Raw genomic sequence first — 18,937 nt, forward strand, 5'->3', positions numbered from 1 at the left:
CTCATCTTTGAGTAGAAGAATGATCAGAGCCCAAATAACAATTTGAAACGAGGTTGATGCCTCATTTAGATGATAAATGAGGTTTCATCATTACACCATCCAAACTTAATTGAGTTCTTTACAGATGCACCTCTGGGGTCTGAATGAGCTGGCTGATGCGTCTTGGTTTTGACTGAGTTAATATAATGTACTAAAGTCTCCAGTAAAAGCCATTGTTGTGTCTGATAATGGATGTGCTACTGCCAGCAAAATGTCAATTAGGGCACTAGGTTACCTTTCACGTATTCCCCTCACATGTATAACTGTGCACTCCAAATCAAAATGGCAGGGAACAATCTGTCTACCTAGTACTTAAACTCTCCTTACTGTGAGAAGCTGCTGTTGTCTAAGCTGTGTTCTCTTCAGGACTGGTACTGATATAATTTTGCTCAATTTATTTATTGTTTGGGTGTTTTGGGTGGGCAAGAGAGGCAGGGAGACCGTGTGGAAAATTTCAACCTAAAAGGTGACTGCTTCAGGAAGTTGTGTGTGGAAAGTGGCTTGTAAGAGAATACCCTGAAGTGTGGCAGATGTTGTTCGATACCCACTCCAATATGGCTTGGGCTGGGACTTGACTCCTTCAGGAGTGGTCAGCACCATGTGTAACTCCACCATGTTCTCCTTTCTGAGTTCTAGTCTTGTGATGTGATTAATGCTCATTGACTCACCAAAGATACCAGGCTTCTCTATAGCCGTTGCTAACGTGTAATTTATGGAGAAAGTTACACTTCGCTCTGTTCTGAGCATGTCTCTAAAAATGCCATGCTAAATTCACTAGCCATAGGGCAAAGTCCTCTCTAGTGGCTTTCTGGTGTGTGCTGACCAAAGTTATCTGCACACCTGAACCGTGAGTACACTGCATTGAATTTGAGCTAATAGGTTCCTGTTGTGCTGCACGTCTTCCATATGAACAGTGGGCAATCAGACTTCCAACTGGAGAGAGGAGATTCTCTTCGGACAGAAGATTTTACACATCTTGCTTCTGTTGGGCTCTAGACTGGCATCTGTAGGACCTGTTTGCTGGAAATTATGGAGATAAAAGTTGATCTTGTAGGCGACCTAGGCCAGTCCTCAGGATAAGTGCAGGAATTCCTCTGTCCAGGGCATCCAGAATTTGCCCTAGTGACGATTACTGTACATAGGCAACTTGGTAGGAGCCAGAGAACTGCCCCTCATATTAGCATTGAGCAAGTTCAGCTACCTGCATCTCAACTATAGAGGCATGTTTTTTCTGATCAAGATCAAGTGCTGCATAACAGGACCTGTACTGCACAATGCAGATTGTTTGAAACTGGTTACTGAACTTAGTGCTGGTGGAATGCAGGGGCCACCAACACTTCTTCACTAACGTACTCAGTTAGATAGTATGTAAACTTCCATTGGAAAGTTTCTAATCTTGTTGTTGTGATACTCTAGTTCCACCCACCACTCAATGGCTGAGGCTTGGCACCAGTTTCCTGCTGGCTTCAAAATGAGAAGCACTTCTCTGTCTGGACACTCTTTAAATATTAAACCCTTCTTACTGTTAAATCATTGATACATCATAAGACTTGCAGGGGCTTTCTTCCATGCTGGGAATGGCAAATGGCACTCTTCTTCAAGATGACTGCCACCATTAGGGAGCTGAAAGAGTTTTGGAAAGCTAGTTCAGTTAGAACACTGTGCTAAATGGTTGTACCTCTCTTTGGAGTCTTCACTGGGTTTCTCCAGCACTCCCAAGCAGAGAACACCTAATAAGACCATTCTGCTGCCCTCTTGTAAACAAGCACTGACTTTGTTTGATAGAGCAGTGTCATGAGGCAATGCGATTTTGCTGAAAGGATGATCATGCACTGATTAAAAGTAGCTTTGCACTTTACTGGGGAAACAGAACTGTAGGAAGAAAACTAGGTAGACAGCACTAGGACAACAGACCGAATATATTCATGTGTATCCTCTAGTCTTCCTACAACCCCCCTCCAGTCTTCAGGCAAACAATACTTTTGCCTGTGTGGCTTTTAAAAGCTTTGTTCAACTTTTCCCTGGGGAGAGAATTCAATAACTCCTAAGCAACAGTTATTAAAATAGTAAAGGGGAAGAAAACTCTTTGACTTAGGTTTAGCCTTAGAACCTAAACAAAGTTATAATGAAAGAGGTATTGGAATGAAGCTAATTACATTGGAGTTAGTCAATATAGTTACTCGAATAGCTTCTTATGGGGAAAGGGCTTCTCCCTGGACTAATCTGTTTTGCTGGAGGTAATAACCAGAAATTATAAGATTTAACTGATACTTCTGCGTTGTTGGAAAGAATAATATGCAGTGAGAGGGGATTGTTCTTTAAAAACACACACTTACACTTCTTTTGGGGACCTGTTCTTAGTAACTGAAATGGACAAAGAATTCTAGTTGCTGAAGCTGTGAGTGGGCAGAGCTAGACTTGTTAACGTTGGAAATGGTCAGAATCTTACGTTTTCAGGTAAGTGCCAGAAAGTCCAGTCATATAATGCAGAGACATTTCCGCTGGCCCCACTGCGCTTAGTAGACCACCTAGTTGTTCTGTACAACGTGTTGAGGAGCACAGCAGCTGTGCGGCAGTGTATGCCACACCTGGCATTGAGAGCCATACTGAAAGCAGGGAAGCACTTGTCCCCTTGTGTGGTTGGCTGTGAACAGAAGCCATTTTAGTTTTAATAGGACTTTGCCCCCATGGAGCACTGGGACAGGCAACTCTGTTTGAAATGGCTGTAATGAGCTCCCAACTGTGAGCGATAGCTACTGATCCTGTTCCTTTGTCACAAAGAATGATTGACTAGGTGGCTAGCGCAGGTCAGTAGCTGGGCAAATGGGGCCATGTGCAGAAAGTATCAATGGAGGGAGTTTTGTCATCCCAATATACTGAGTGTACAGTCTAGCAAGCCATCACTCCAGTGTCAGGGCTACGTAGCTAACAGATGTCACTGCTTAGTATCCTCCAGGCTTTCAGGTGAAAGAGTGAGTACATTTGGGGATAGTATTACCAAGCTAACACAGCTATTCATTATATAAAGTTGAAATGCTCTTTCCTCTTTCTACAAAGGCATAGAATTCCCTTGCAAAAGACACTTTCAGCTTTTAAATCCTGCACCGCCCCACAGCATCCTGATTGACGAATATTAATTTAAATAGTCCAGTTTAAATAGCTGGCATTCACCCTCGGCACAGTGCGTTCCTTTATCTATACGCAGCCAGGTACATTGTGTTGATAACAGTCACCAGGAGCCCATGTTTACCCATTTGTCTCCACAGATACCAGGAGCTGGTGGGGCAGGGGATGACAAAGGAATAGATTTGTTTCAACTAGGAGCTGCTAGGGACAATTTAGTGAGATCAATTGTAGTCTCTGAGTGAGGTTTTTGGCCTACTCTAGAGTTATCTAGAGGGAGGGGAAAATTCTGGTCCGTTACAATGACCTAAATCCAATTAATTCCAGTGGTTTACTAACTGCAGTGGAGTTTGTCTACATTTCCAGTGCGTGTGGCCAAGCAGGATTTGACCCAGCATTTCCCTCTTATATTTCTGAAAACAAGACACTCTGGCACCCGAAGCAGAATGAGATGCAGAGCAAAAAAGAACTAGATAAGTTCATGGAGGATCAGTCCATCAATGGCTATTAGCCAGGACAGGCAGGGATGGTGTCCCTAGCTTCTGTTTGCCAGAAGCTGGGAATGGGCAACAGGGGATGGATCACTTGATGATTACCTGTTCTATTCATTCGCTCTGGGGAACCTGGCTTTGGCCACTGTCTGAAGACAGGATTCAGGGCTAGATGGACCTTTGGTCTGGCCCAGTATGGACGTTCTTATGTTCTTAATGTCTTTAAACAACAATGGCAGCAGCTACTTCCTCTGACTCTCCCTGCCAAGCCTGGCTTGCCTGTGTCTAAGCTTAGTGGTTGGCACAGGTCCAGCTAATGCCTGGGGTTCGTAGAGTGCAAGAAAAGCCTGAGGGAATCTCTGAGGTCTGCTTTTAGGGGGATGAAAAAACATTCAGGGACAAGTCCTTCGAACAACCTTTTTTCCACCAGGACTGAGTCCTCAAAGAGTGTGCTAGGAGGCAGCTGAGGGAGTAGACTTGGAAGGAATAGCCAGCAGTGTGAATGAGGCTTTGTCTGTAGCACTCTCATTAGTGACATGTGCTGGCTCTGCCTTGGGGAGAGAGGACCCCAGGAGAATGAGTAACCCACATGCCAGCTTCCTTGTACTAAAACAAATTGCCTGTTTGTTTGATGACTGGAGCGACATAAAAGAAACTTTGTACAACTCCGGCTCTGCCATCTGGAGCCAAAGCTTTCCGAGCAGAGCACCTGAAAGAGGGCAGCTTTCGCGTTTCCATTCAAGTCTCTGATCAACAGTGTATAATTAGCTTGGAACACCTGTCCCTTCAATATTAATTCACCACTTTATGAAGCATTGTGTCCCCCCATAGGGGGATTGGGGCTTTAGCAAACTGACAGTGGAGTATCCTTGCTTCACCCAGAAAGGACAACTGTTGTGTTGATCTGTAGTTCAGCAGTTGTTCCCGGAAGTAGCCAGAGTTTAAGCCCATCTCCAGGATGTTCTCCTGTGGAATATAGATTCAGAAGCACACCAGTGTCTTGATGCAAATAGTGAGTGGGATCTTACCAAACGAGAGACTGAGAAACTGTACTTCAGGGTTTAGAGTTGACAATGAAAGAATGCTTAGCAGTTTTCTGCAGCCCCTGGTTTGCTGCAGTAAAGAGAAGGTGTTTGGAAATAGTATCATTAGTGGAAAATCACCCCTAAAGTTCTGGTTGATAGCTCTGTCCTACACTGCAGGCACTTTCAATCAAAACTCCACCAGAGCATTCCACTCTTTTCAACTAGCGGACATTGCAGATTGTTCTGACTTGCCCTTGCGTGTTGGGTAAAGCCTTCAAAACAAGTTGTTTGTTTCTTGTTCCAATCGAGATTTAGGAATTACTTGTAATGGGAGTTGCACATATATTTTTTTCTTTATTCTTTTTCCACTGTCACCCATTGTCCTGGATGCTGTACACCCAAGGACTGTTTTATTTCCTCTTGTACAGGTCTGAGCCCATTATCAGTGCTTTCAAGGTTGCATTGTGTCAGAACACAAACAGGGCCTGTGTACTGATGCCTCTTCCATGTAATGCCTTTTGATAGCGCTTCTAGTTCTGTCCAGTCAGAAGCTGGTTTTCTAGCTGTAGTTGTGGGGAAAAAACCAAAAAAAACCCGATGCAATGAAGAAAATGCTTGAATGTAGCTTGAGGGATTTTACAGAGACGTTTTGCTGTTTGAAATGGATAAGTATATTTGTTCTGTACTGTAAACGCTTTGGAAAGAGTTGGAAGTAACTGTACTTGACAGGTCTATAATTAAAACTTTTATTCTCTTTCAACTTTGAAATGAAATGTCAGCAGCAAAATACTTCAGAATTTCATCATAACAGTGAATGATTCCTGAAAGGTATACTTGTCTGTTTGTAGCTACGTGCTGCTGAGAGAAGAGTTCAACAAATTTTGTTAAAGGGCTGTCGTGCAATTTAAAAAAAATAATTGTGATTAGTCAATAATAGAATACCATTTATTTAAACAGTCTTGGATGTTTTCCACATTTTCAGATGTATTGATTTCAGTTTCAACACAGAATATGAAGTGTACAATGCTCACTTTATATTTGTTGTTATAAATATTTGCACTGTAAAAATAAAAGAGATGGTATTTTTCAATTCACCTAATACAAGTACTATAGTGCGATCTCTTTATCATGAAAGTTGAACTTACAAATGTAGAATTATGCACAAAAAAGGTTTTATTTTTGAATGCAATGTCAAACTTTAGAGCTTGCAAGTCCACTCAGTCCTACTTCTTGTTCAGCCAATTGCTCAGACAAATATCAGAGGGATAGCCGTGTTAGTCTGGATCTGTAAAAGCAGCAAAGAATCCTGTGGCACCTTATAGACTAACAGACGTTTTGGGCCATGAGCTTTCGTGGGTGAATACCCACTTCATCAGACATCTGACGAAGTGGGTATTCACCCACGAAAGCTCATGCTGCTTGCTCAGACAAGTTTGTTTATATGTGCAAGAGACATTGCTGTGCCTTCCTTTTTACTTGCCTTGATCATTTTTAGGAAAAGTACTAGTTTTATGTCACCAAATGAAGCAAGGAAATCCATCAGTCTGAAAACCAACGAGGTATATGTACATCCAGGAGTGAATGAATTTTGTGAACAAGATGTGCATAGCCTCAGTTAGGGGCTGAGTGATGGGCTGCACTGAAGGCTGCTGAATCTTTCTAGCTGTTACACCTCCGAGGGCAAGAAGGCCTGACAGCAAGTGGCTGATAAACACTAGAGATTCTGGCATAAAAGAGGAAATGAGTGGCTGTGCACATCACCCATTTCCCCCCCCCCCCCCACTTGCCAATCTGGTGCTCTGCGTCTTTGGCCCTGCACTAATAGTCACTGGACAGATCTGGTTTTATGTGATAACTAGGACAGCCAGTTATCACATAACTATGGAATCTCTCAGCATCTGGCAAAGTAATGAGGGCCATACCTGTTCAGCTGCAGGTCCCCAGTCATGCATCCTTTACTTTTCCTCTGGTGTATCACTTGTCTTTTAGCCAAGCAATACACTGTGTGACCTGTGTGTTCTTTCCCTTCAGTATGCATGGAAAGAGCTGGAGGAGGACGGAAAGAAACGCTATGAAGAGCAAAAACTGGAACGACTGGTAACTAAACAGAGAAATGGAGACATTATCTTCCCTGTTTTCAACCCAGGTAATGCAGGCAGCCAGAGTGGGGATTTCTTAAGAAATCAGCTTGCAGAATTCTTCACACTCTCCTTCTCTCGGGCTTCCAAACCAGAAGGATAAGACCAAGTATTAACTTGGTAGAGCAAGGTCTTCACTGCACCAAAACACGAGTTCTCCACCTTGTCCGTCCCGTGACTCCGTGTTGTAACTGAACAAGGTTTTGGGCCCCATTCCTGTTTGCCTAAAAAGAGGTGGCTGAAACCCCCCAAACTTGTATGCAAACTCCAGGATGAGAGCCCGAGAGTCAGACTGAGGTCTCCATCTCTGTGGGGCAGTTAACTTGAGACTCTAACTGAAAACTGTTCTGTAAGTTCTTCTAACATGCTGACTTTGGGCTGTGGTGTAGACCTGTACTTTACTGATAGGGACCCATGTTTCCTCTGAATTTTCAGCCTTGTTTTGTTACCCTCATACTGCTTAGAACATGTATTGACACACTACCTGGGTATATTACCAATAACCAATTCTTTATAAAGCACTTTGATCCCGGTCCTTTACAGAGGAGGTAAGGATCAGATCTGCCATCTTACAGATGGAGAAACTGAGGCATGGAAGTGAAGTGATGTGCCCAAGGTCACCCAGCTGGCCAGTGGTAGAGCCAGGGATAGAGTCAAATTCTGTTGCTCTGTCCACTAGGCATCACTGTCTGCCCTCTTCAGACTGTGGGGCATCCAGTTTAGCGAGTGTGGAATGAAGTAGTTTTAAAGGCTAGCCGGGTACCTCTTCATACACTCAAGATTAATGGAACGCCTCAACCCACCTTTCCATTTCCCCTCACCTCGTCCTCCGGCCCTGGTAGACGGGCTTGGGAGAAACTTCTCCCATGACTTACTGGTAGAGGAAAATGGGTTCTTAAGGTTAATATTGACTTGGTGGTGGTTCTTAGATTATTTTTTTCCATGCAAGATCCTGCTCAAACTGCAGGTGGCACCTGTCTTCTCAGTCTGTAAACCCAGGAGTCATAGAACACTTTCCCTGGACTTACCTCTGCTCCATATTCCTCCTTGTTACCTTGTGATTCCCTGCAGGTGATGTGTGCTCTAGGCATGCCTGCAAATAGACAGGCTCCTGTTCTAGGCTACAGGAGGGGCTGCGCTGCAATTCATTCTCTTCCTGTTTCTGCAAGACTGGCATTGTAACAGCCTGTGTTCAGCTCCCACCCTGATGTGTTCATCACACCTCGTGGCTGCCCTCTCCACTCAGATGTACGTGTAGCTGTGCCAGACACACTGTCCTCTTACAGCCCAAGCCCACACATTCCCATCAGTACTTGACCGTCAGGATGACCAGTTCTGTTCCTGGCATACCATGACCTTTTAAAGATGGTTCCCTGCTCATCCCTGACCAACATCCTTGCTTTTTAAAGGCTGTTCAGACCAGGATGTGATGATCTTTCCCTGGAGTTTGTCAAGATAAGGTATTGCCAACCTCAAGAGATCAAAGTCATGACTCGGGCTATCAATCATGATTGGCCCCAAAAATCATAGACTAAAAAAATGAGTATTTTTTAAATTGTCTTGACTTTTTAACTCCCTTCTATTCCTGTGCCAATGTGTGTGAGAGAATTTCAGGTTGAAAAGTCAACCTCTAATGTGCACAAAAGTGCATACCTCTCCCTGGCTGCTCAGATGAAGACTTCACTTACCCCTTCCTGACCCCTGAGATAGGAGAAGCTGTCATCCAGCTGACATTACTGTCTTCACCTCGCAGCAACATTTCTCTACCTCCTGCTGCCCAGGATCGTCTTTACCTGTGTCCCAGCAACACCATTTCCCTGAGTCCCCCTCCTTCCTTGCCTCCTGCTGCCACAGGGCCCTCTCCGATCTAGTGCCATGCATGCAGGCAGGGCAGATCTGTTCCCTCCCCAAGGCTCTCATACAGAGTTCTGCTTCTGTGCCTATCTCCACTGTGGGATCTGAGGCTCTTCATGCATCACTGTGACAGTGCCTGCTGCAGGGCCAAAATCCTGTGATTTGCAATCTGTTCCTGAGACTTGGAAACACTGCCTCTTCCCCTGGCTGTTCGGAGGGGAGTCTCCTTCCCACCACTACTCCCAAGATGTGGGCGCTGTCGTTCCATCATTGTTCTCTGCACCCCCCTCAGCTTCCACCACTGCCCACCATGTCCTCTGCTCCCTCCCTCTCATTCGTCTTTCAGTGTCATTGCTTCTCAGTCTGTCCTGTCCCGCTGCCTGCACTGTACAGTGGCAGCCATTTTGCCTGTGGCCAGGGCTTCAATGTCATTGAAAACAGTGGGAGGTGGCAGCCAGCCATGTTGCTGGCTTTAGCCCCAGTCATGTTAATGAGAGATGGTGACCGTTTTGAATATTGGTGAGTTGGAAAATTTGTGAGTTGGGCCTGTCATCATGGTTTTATGAGACAGGTGGTAAAAAAACAGCCCCAAATTGCTAGTCATAAAAGCGTGAGAATTGCAATACCTAGAGCTTGGTTTCAATAGAAAAACTTTCATTTCTGTCATCTGAACCTGTGTGTTGGGCGTTACGATAGCATGGCTGTATGGCCTCACTCACTTACGCATCTTACTGAGCTGTTGCTGGAGAATCAGGTTTCCCTCTGCGTGCACTTTCTGAAGAAACCCCTCTTATGCCACTTAACATAACTCCTGGACTTGGCTAGCCGGTGCAGGAGATCCTTTGTCAGTGTGTAGCTATGAGATCAAATGCTTTTGGCTGGAGTTGTTAAGATGTGTCTGGAGATCATCAGAGAGCATCTGGAATTCTCCTGGCATTCCATGAGGGACATTCTTATACTGGCTGTCCCTTCCGCTCAGAAATTCTGACTCGCTAGCTGGCTTTGGGTTCCATGTCTGATTTCTTGCTGCCCAGGTGACTTCTCATGCAATTCTAAAAGGTTCCCCCCATGCTGTACCCTTATTGCGTGCTTTGTAAGAGCTGCTTGTTTCCTCCTCACTCCTGCAAAGTGCCGCTTCCCAGGTGAGAGAGCTCACTTTAAGGAAGCCATTATCCTCCTGGAATTCTTATCTCCAGTATTGCCAACAGGAGAATTTTCCATCGACTTATGCCTTTTGTAATCGGAAATCCAGATCTCTCCATGCACTTGGGTAGGAGTGTGTCTGCCCATCACTGTGAAAGGGCAGTGATTTCCAGTCTCCCAGATGACTAGTCTCCAGGTAGGAAAACTAATAACGGACTAAACTAGGTTACTTACTGTAGCCTGAGGCCTCCTGAGTTTGCCCCTTCAGAGACCGCCCCTGCATCTGCCTTGATTGTCTTCAGGGAGCAGTTGGGTTTGACACTGGAAGTTCGGAGCACTGAGGAGCTGAGTTGCTGCGCTTGGCTATTTATAGCCCTCACGTGGCATAGCATGTGCAATCCAAGGGTGTGCATCTGTGGATTAGAAAAGATGCACAATTCTGGCTTTTTTCAAGCGTCTCTGGCTGCGAGTCTGCAGTCTAAAATAACGTTGAGAGATTTGAAATATAATTTGAGAAGCTGCTAGAGCATGTGACTAAGTAAATTTGTAAGTCCCTTTCTGAGGTGGAGTTGTGAAAGAGATGACATGCAGATTATTTTTGCCATTTTGAATGGAGGCTCTTTCTCTACAGCTTGATAATTTTAACTACCTTCAAAATTTTGAGACCAGTACACGGTTTCAGGCATTTGGACAGTTGTTGCCTAGCAACAAATCACCAGGGGCAACTGTGTTCCTTTGGTCTCGTTCCAGAGCCTGATAGGTTTTATAAACAGTTTCCCTTGCTATGCCACATGTCTATACCCAGGTGAAGATTAAATGGCTTGTTAATTTTTTCAACAGTGACAAACTTTCCTTATTAAAGATCAGGAAAACTTAACTTTTTTAAATAAGTGTGAATGTTAGCAACACATCTGGCTGCATGCACAGCTGCTCTGAAAGCCGGAATAAGGACAGTATCTTCCAGTGCTCGGAAATGAAGGGGGAGCTGGCATGCCCAGACTTAGAACTCCCTGTCCCTGCAACTACTGTCCCAAATGGCAGCAGTGGGAAATGCGAGTTGGGCAGCCACACGTTCAGACACTGGTATCCTCACCTGTTTCAGAAAGTGAGGTGAGGAGCTGGGTAGATCAGGGGATTCCCGGTGAAACAGGAGCCGTTCTGTGGCTTTTTAGCCACCGGTTCAACTCTGGCCCGCATTGGCAATGATGGAAAGCCATTAACTATCATTTGGCTTCCTGTGTGAAATTGTACAAGGGTTAGACATCATGGTCACAATAGACACTGATGGAAATCCTGAGCTGAAACAGATATAGAACTGAATGGGCATGAAGACTGACTTGAATTCCTACCCATAGGCATTTCCTCCACATTGGGCTGGCATGGAGAAGCCTGCCCGTCTGCTGGGCAGTAACTGTTCTGTGGATACACTTCATTCTTTATCCCAATTAAGTGTCTGTTACCAACACTGAATTCCTTTACTGTCCAAGCCCATGAAGATAGAATTCTGTAATGTCATAGTGCACGTGGATTCTACAGATGTGCAGTTCTAGCACACATGGGGGGGGGGGCTGTTCTCCGTTATCTGTTTGCTAAAAGAGGTTTCCTAGATAATGAAAGCTGCTTATTCCTTTTTTCTTTGCTCTCCTTGCCTCACAGATAGACAGAATAAAGGTAAGGCTATTTCAGTTAATTGGTGCTGTGTTGTGTGGATGTAGCTGGAAAATACACATTAAGGAGAGATTTTTAAATGCTATTTGTTCTACTGTTACCTGGATTATTGAGTTGAAGGCCATAATGGCAAGCAATTGTCTAACAGACTTACTTTTTTCTGAATATAAGCCAAAGTTAGTACAACCTTCTCACTGAACATAAGCTTTTAAATGCAATTTTCTTTATCATATTTGGGAAAAATCTTGCGCTTAGACATTTCAATGCACCTGCATATGAAGCACCATTGATAAGTTCAGATACCAGTTGTACCTGCAGTTACAAGTGGGTACAGAAATAGAAAGTGTTAACACTGGGCTGTAGGCAGAGTCCTTTAACTTATTGGTTTCCCAGCACATTATTTTCAGAATCGTTTTTATGATGTGTGGCACTGAAACAAACACACTGATTTTCAAATGTTAGTTTGTTGTGAAGATCTAGATTAAAAATCAAGCCAAGTTAGTAGCTTAAGAAAGATGGTTAGTTTGAGCACAGCAATCTTTGTGTGTCAAATGGCCTTTCCTCTTTTAAAAAACTTGCTGACTTTAAATGTACATCACCATTTTTAATAAGGTAGCACAAAGATTTTGTCCTATATAAGGTGAGCTAAAAGTCTGCTTCAGCCTCTTAATGGCATTCTTGTACGTCATTGGGAATTCTGATGATTCGAGTCTGAATCCTTTTATGTAGTAGGTCTGACCTGTTTTTTCTTTCCATAGAGCCGTACACTGTAGGCTATAGCCAGTCCAGCCTGATCCATCTGGTGGGCCCATCAGACTGCACTCTACATGGATTTGTACATGGAGGTGAGTAGCTTTGGTTTTACCATGGTTGCATAAAAGTGTGATGTGTAACTTTAGAACTCAACTGCCAGATTATCGTTTAGCAAGAACTAAAATACAATAAATGTAAAGGCTCTTAATAGCCAGCATAATGAAATCACACTCTGATTCCGGGTCCATTTACACAGCTCGTGACAGTGAGCTCCCAGCCTGGGTGAGCAGCCTTGAGTTGGCAGGACTTGCACTAGCGCTCTAAAAACCAGTTGTAAACGGGGCTTTGAAGCTGTGGCCTGAGCTGCAGCTCGAGCTCTGAAGCTAACCCTGTCCCTAGGCTTCTGAGCCTGAGCTGTGGCCCAGCCACAGCTTCAAAGTGCGGTTTGCACAGCTATTTTTAGACTGCTAGTGTGAGCCCTGCTAACCCAAGTCTGTCTACCCAGGCTCGGAGGCTCATTGCCATGGGCTGTGTAAACAGACCTTTGGGGGCTCTTACGGAAGAAGGGAAGTGGGGGAAAATACATTTTTTTTTTTTTTTTTTTTTTTTTTTTTTAAATTTGTAGTGTGGTAGCACCTAGAAGCCCCTGTTGTGGCCCGGGCACTCATGCTAGGCATTGTGTGAAGATATGAAGTGAGTCAGTCAGACCAGATTAGATTAGGCTGTGCTGAGAATTGTTAGAGGTACTATGAGCACTTCTCAGAGAGGAGTGTCTAAATTCCCATCTACACTGGTGTGTGTGATACCAGCTCTGCAAGTGTTGCCCAAGGAGAGCGTATTGCATATTCACAGTGGTGCATCAATTCTAAACACACATGCTCAGATTGTTACGTTATTAAATACATTTGTGTGGTATGTACTTCTATAGGAATTGGATTAGTTAATCCCTGTACTGTAAAGTACTTCATTTGTATTGAAGAAACTGTTTGTTTTTCAGCTCTGATTTTCCTAGTACTTCAGTTTTAGTGACGTTAACTACAATAAAATTCCCTAACTGGTGACCCTATTGCGTTGGGCACTGTTGCATGACACTTTCTCCTTACCTTCCCCCCTCATGCGTCTTGATCTCTGGAATTCAGCTCACTTCAAACAGTAGTTTTATAATGTCGTTTCCATGCAAAAATGACTGCAACTTTAATGTACCAATGTGTGAAACTTATTCACTGATATGGAGTTTGATATCTGCATGAGCCACTACCGTTGGTATTCTGCAAGGATCAATAACAGTCAAGTTCCTGTTAACTCACATTCAGACTGGGAAGGAAAGTTTAGATGCTAAATTACTTTCAACTTTCTACAAATTGCAACACTTTTGTCAGTTTATGCAGAAGAGTCTCTGACACATGCTCACTCTTCAGCTGGTATTTGGGATCTGTTTAGCAGCAGCTTCACAACGCACCATTTACTTGTTTAGTGTGTTGTATATACAGTTGATTCATAAGATGTGCTTAACATCAAGCACAGTCACCTACTACAGCAGAGAACAGAGCATGCCGTGTGGCAGTATCGAGACTGGATGAACGGAGTAATGGTCTCAAGATAATGGAGTGGTGCAATTTTCTCATTTACCTCCAAAGGAATCTGAAACTAAATAAATCAAACACTCCAGTGAAGCAGTAATTCAGTAAATGCTTTCTTTGCAGAGCCATTAAATGGTCATGCCCATTTATCTACATGGAAGAAGTGCAGAGTTACTCCTTGTGAACTGTTAAAGTGCTGGGAATATTCAGCTAGCTTCTTTGCTAAGATGTCATGTTATGCAAATGAAATGTCTTCATTACTTCACTCCAATTTGGGGAACCAAGTGTCTTCCTCCTGTTGCAGCCACTGGGGGTGGTGGGCCTCAGGCTTTAGTTCCCCCCTTCTCGGGTCAGGTAGCAATTTTTGTTGTCAGAAGGGGGTCATGATACAATAAAGTTTGAGAATTCCTGGGTTAGAGTGATCCAAAAAATATCCGAAACAGTAATAGGGTTCTACATATCATAACTTAACCAAGTCAAAATTACTTTTCACTGCAATTCTCAGAGTGCAATCTCCCTGCCAGGTGTCCTCTTCCAAATACCCCGGCAGTGTCTGTACAGCACTTAAAGTGTAAAATTTTTTATGAGTAAGGTTTTTTTAGCCCTCAAACTTAGTCAAATCATGTTTAATCAAACTTTCCAAAAAATTTTCTGGGCAGATGACAGAAAATGGGAGTTAGATTGTTTCCAATTTATTGTAACAGAATAGCTGCTTTTATTTCACCCTGTCTTAGCACAGGATCAAGCCAGTGTTCTGGTTATATTTATTTTCTACTACATGTCCAGTAATTGTTTGTTCATGTTGCTCACTAAGAATCTCATTTTCGGTCAGGATTTGTGTAAAGTTTACTGCAAGGTGAAAAGTATTAGAGGGGTAGCCGTGTTAGTCTGGATCTGTAAAAGTGGCAAAGAATCCTGTGGCACCTTATAGACTAACAGATGTATAGACATATGCTCCAATATGTCTGTTAGCCTATAAGGTGCCACAGGACTCTTTGCTGCTTTTGCAAGATGAAAGAAGATGGTCCTTTGACTTGATTAGTCTGTCCATTTAAGAATTGTTTTCCTTTGTTAAATAACGCTAAAATTGGGGAAACAAAGGCTTAGGCAAATGAGATTTGCCCTCAGTGTCATCAGCAATGCCTGGCCCTTGGAAATCTCTGTATATAAACTATAGCATATTAATTTATAAGGGTTCTGGCTTCTGGTAATGGAAGTATACACTGAGGGAGCAACAGTCTGGTGCCTTTGGCTAACAAAAGCTCTGCACGGTCATGTCTTAACCAGACTTAGTGTTGCCAGTGTTGTAGATCTAAAATGTAAACGCCATCTGTATAGATGGAATTCAAAGGTGAAGTGACCAGCATCTAGCTCTGCAATACGGCAGAAATATGCAGCCAGCCATACCTCCACATTAAGTTGATGTGACTAGTTAAACTTTTGGTTTCTCCCATGTAGAAGATAATTTGATAGCTGACATGGGAATAAATTAGAGCAGTTTAATTTAGTTTTTAAATTGAGAAGTGTGCCCTTAAGTACTGATCACCTACGAGCAAATTAAATCTGGCTTAACGTAAAGGAAGAGAGACTGTTGGATGAGTTGTAGGAGAAAGCAACACCCTTACTTTTGAGTAAACAAATTTAAGTCCAACCTGCTAGTAAGCAAAACAAACTTGATGGCTCTGCTTTCTCCAGTATAGAGATATAATCAGGCCCAATTCATTGCTCTCATGACAAGATCCAGAATGAGCAATCAGAGAATGGAAGTGTTACAGGAGTAAATAACCATTCCGTGCAGAATGATGTTGCTGATAGCACAGTGTGAAGATGTGCACAGTCTGATTCCAGAACTTGTGGAATGAAAGCCTTCAGTTTCTAGCACCTGCAATTTCAATAGGGTTGTACAGGCAAATGTATCCAGTTTCCTGCTCCTCTTCTAAACAAAAATATAACTGGGGTATCATCACCAGAAACCAAGGTATAATTAGCAGCTGTGAGAGTTAAGTGGCATAAAGCAACAGATGCTGCAACAAACACAGCACCATGTTCTATTTAAAACCCTGTGTAAGTCACAGGGTCCTGGAAAAATCCCACCAAAGCTGTGGAGTGATGTCTGCTGTGAAAATGTGATGTTCAGTGTACTGTTTGAACCTTCTTTAAATTCAGCCTCCAGCTTTAATCTGTACTTACAAGTTTTTGCCTTAAGAAAATTAATTTGAAACTTTACTGACTCATTCTAATTTGCTTTTGCATTTTCAAATGTCTTCAGCTGCTGCTCTTACTCAATAAATACATCTGAAGTGAGAGCATTTTCCTCAAGCTCATTAAAATGAGGAGGTTTTGAAATGGCTTTTCCCTGTTTGTAAGACCTTGTAATATGAGCGCTTCCGCCTCCTAATTCTATCTTTGTCTGTCAGACATCTCCATACCCTTCGAATGGAGTGAAAACCAGCACTGCACTTGGTTCTCATTTCTCTTTTGTATGCAACTGTATTAATGTCAGCGCTTGGAAAGGTAAATGGTCTTGCTTTAGTCAGTCATACCATGAAGGGAGACATCATGGAAATTTCCAGCCTTGTTCTACTCCGCTAACATAGATCCTAATCTGCAGCAGGCCCCGTTATTGTGGTCCTGTACCCCTGCCCCCACGCTGCCGAAGCACTCAGTCCTCCCCTGCAGTTTCATTTGCTGACTCACTTCAGCCAACGGGATTGACGTATGCAAACAAACATGAGGGAATGAGTGGTGACTGCCCGTATTCTTTTCTCCAGTGCTCCCAGGACCAAATGGGAACGATGAAAATCTGTCAGCAAACTCCAACAGGCTCCTTCCCATTGACGCCTGGAATGTTCCCTGGGACTCAGGAGTTGATCACTTGCTGGATTCAGAAGTGATCGCATTACAGATAGACAGGCAGCCAGACATGCCGCTGAGTTTTGGATCTCACTTCACTTGGTCAACAAGAATTTGGGTCCCACATAATACTAATAGGGTACGTCCGTACCAGGTTGAATTTCTGCTCCCGTCTCTGCCTTGATGAACATGGAGGTTTTGAAATCAAGGGTTTTCTCTGCACTGTCTGACCGGTCGTGGTTTCTTCGTCCATTTTCTGAAATACTGAGCTGTGCTGCCCAGCTGCTGGTGGGCTCTGAGGGCTCAAAGAAGTAAACTAAATTCAGAAGAAAGGGAGTAACGTAAAGCAGGCAGCACTCTTTCCCGCCTCTCATGCTGGCTTCAGTAGAAGGGTTCCTTCATATGCCTGCTTCTGTAGGGAGGAGTGGGGGCCCCTTATTGCCCTGTTGGGCTGTGAATGCCTATAAAGCGTTCAGTGAGCAGCTGGGAGCTTGTAACGGGACATTAACATAATCACTCCTATAGAAGTAACCCTTCGCTGCATGATTAGTTGTAGCTAGTGGAGAAATGAGCTGTTGCTCTGGAGCTGTGTGGAGGAATGTTGATTTTACTGGGTGCCTGACCTGGTGGTGCCAACTCTTGCAAGGTTGTTTTCTTTTGTTTTTGTTTTTTTTGGGTTTTTTTTTTCCCCCTGAAGTCAAGAAGGAGCAATCAGAGAATGGAAGTGTTACAGGAGTAAATAATCATTCCATGCAGAACGATGTTGCTGGTGGAGCTCAGCTTTCCTTTTAAAATGTCCCTTTCTAGCACTCGTGGTTATAGAGAGAAGCTTCAGAATGTGATCTGAGTGACGCTGAAAGGTGTAAAAAAGAAGGCAAATGAAAACTTAAAATTTACTTTGAAATTCTTTTTAAGCTACTATCGATTTGGGGGAGCCTGTGTCATGAGTTCTTTGAAAACTTGGGGATGGCAATATTGCTGGACTGTGGATGACCGAGTTAGTTAGCCACTGTAAGGTCTGCAGTTGGTCGAGTTCATGCTGTGTAAGTCACAGTGGCTAATGCCTGTAACTATAGGACTCTCATGGAGTCACTAACATCAAACCATGATTTCTTCAGCGCAACTGCAGTCGTGTATGTAAAAGTTGAAACAATGAGAGCAGTGATGGTGATTCCATTATTAGAGATTTCCTTAATCAAAAAAGAAGAAATATTGTATCTTCCAGCAGGTGAGTCGGTACCATTTGTGGTGATAATCAAATGAGTGATTAATTTGGCAATTGATCTTTGATTATCAGCAGTTAAGTATGCCCAGTGGTCAGTGATGGGATGTTGAATGGGATAGGATTTGAGTTACTGCAGAGAGAATTCTTTCCTTGATTGCTGGCTGGTGAGTTTTGCCCACATGCTCAGGGTTTAGCTGATCGCCATATTTGGGGTCGGGAGAGAATTTTCCTCCAGGGCAGATTGGCAGAGGACCTGGAGGTTTTTTGCCTTCCTCTGCAGCATGGGGCACGGGTCACTTGCTGGAGGATTCTCTGCAGCCTGAGGTCTTCAAACCACAATTTGAAGACTTCATTAACTCAGACGTAGGTTAGGGGCTTGTTATAGAAGTGGATGGGTGGGATTCTGTGGCCTTCTTTGTGCAGGAGATCAGACTAGATGATCATAGTGGTCCCTTCTGACCTTAAAGTCTGAGTCTGATTACTGTAGTAACTCGTCATTGCCAAGCATTCCTCTGCCACTGGGGATTACGTAATTAAAACAGTCTGGGGAACATGAGCACTTCTTATAAAATGAATATGCTGGTGTTTAAGGGAAGGCAGGTCAACATCCCTTTTAAAAGCCTTATTTATCGTGTGGCTCCTTCCTTCAGGATCCAACCTAGCTTGGCAACATCCTACCTCTGTCCACCCCCCAAAACATTCTATACCCGCTATTTCAGCTCTGGTTGGTGGAATGGTTTGGGGACAGTCTCTCATGGCTGTGCAGCACAGGGTCTCCAGTTCTTCTTCAGCCAGTGGTGACTGAGAACTCAGTGCCAGCAGCTTGTTCAGTTTGGAGGTTGGAACAGAAGAAGGCATACTGATTAAGTGACCCTACCTCCCTGACAGACATGCTGAGCACAGTGGAATTGCTTCATTCATGGGACGCTTCCTGCACGCTGAGCCCTTTCAGGGTGTGGAGGAAGTGGGGAAAGCAAAGGGGATGCTCCCAGAGGGACAACTTTTTATCCCATTACTTCTAATAGGGTAGGCATAGCTCAAAGGC

General features: G+C 43.7%; 1 protein-coding gene and 1 long non-coding RNA gene across 8 annotated transcripts in view; one reads left to right on the forward strand and one right to left on the reverse strand.

Moving 5' to 3' along the window:
• Positions 1-12,852, reverse strand: part of LOC127038749 (uncharacterized) — a 51,718-nt gene extending 38,866 nt beyond the window's left edge. Inside the window, exon 1 of the long non-coding RNA XR_007770790.1 lies at positions 12,819-12,852. This is a non-coding gene — a long non-coding RNA (uncharacterized LOC127038749). The remainder of the gene's footprint in view (positions 1-12,818) is intronic.
• ACOT7 (acyl-CoA thioesterase 7) overlaps positions 1-18,937 on the forward strand; it is a 105,621-nt gene that overhangs the window by 35,622 nt on the left and 51,062 nt on the right. For 5 of the 7 annotated variants that reach the window (XM_050931610.1, XM_050931615.1, XM_050931608.1 and 2 more), the window contains 3 exons: positions 6,710-6,824; positions 11,470-11,484; positions 12,240-12,326. In XM_050931610.1, coding sequence (XP_050787567.1) covers positions 6,710-6,824; positions 11,470-11,484; positions 12,240-12,326 — 217 coding nt within the window. The remainder of the gene's footprint in view (positions 1-6,709; positions 6,825-11,469; positions 11,485-12,239; positions 12,327-18,937) is intronic. The other 2 variants (XM_050931609.1, XM_050931613.1) reach the window with 1 other exon arrangement.

This window comes from Gopherus flavomarginatus, chromosome 21 (assembly GCF_025201925.1).
Source record: "Gopherus flavomarginatus isolate rGopFla2 chromosome 21, rGopFla2.mat.asm, whole genome shotgun sequence".
NCBI lineage: Eukaryota > Metazoa > Chordata > Testudines > Testudinidae > Gopherus > Gopherus flavomarginatus.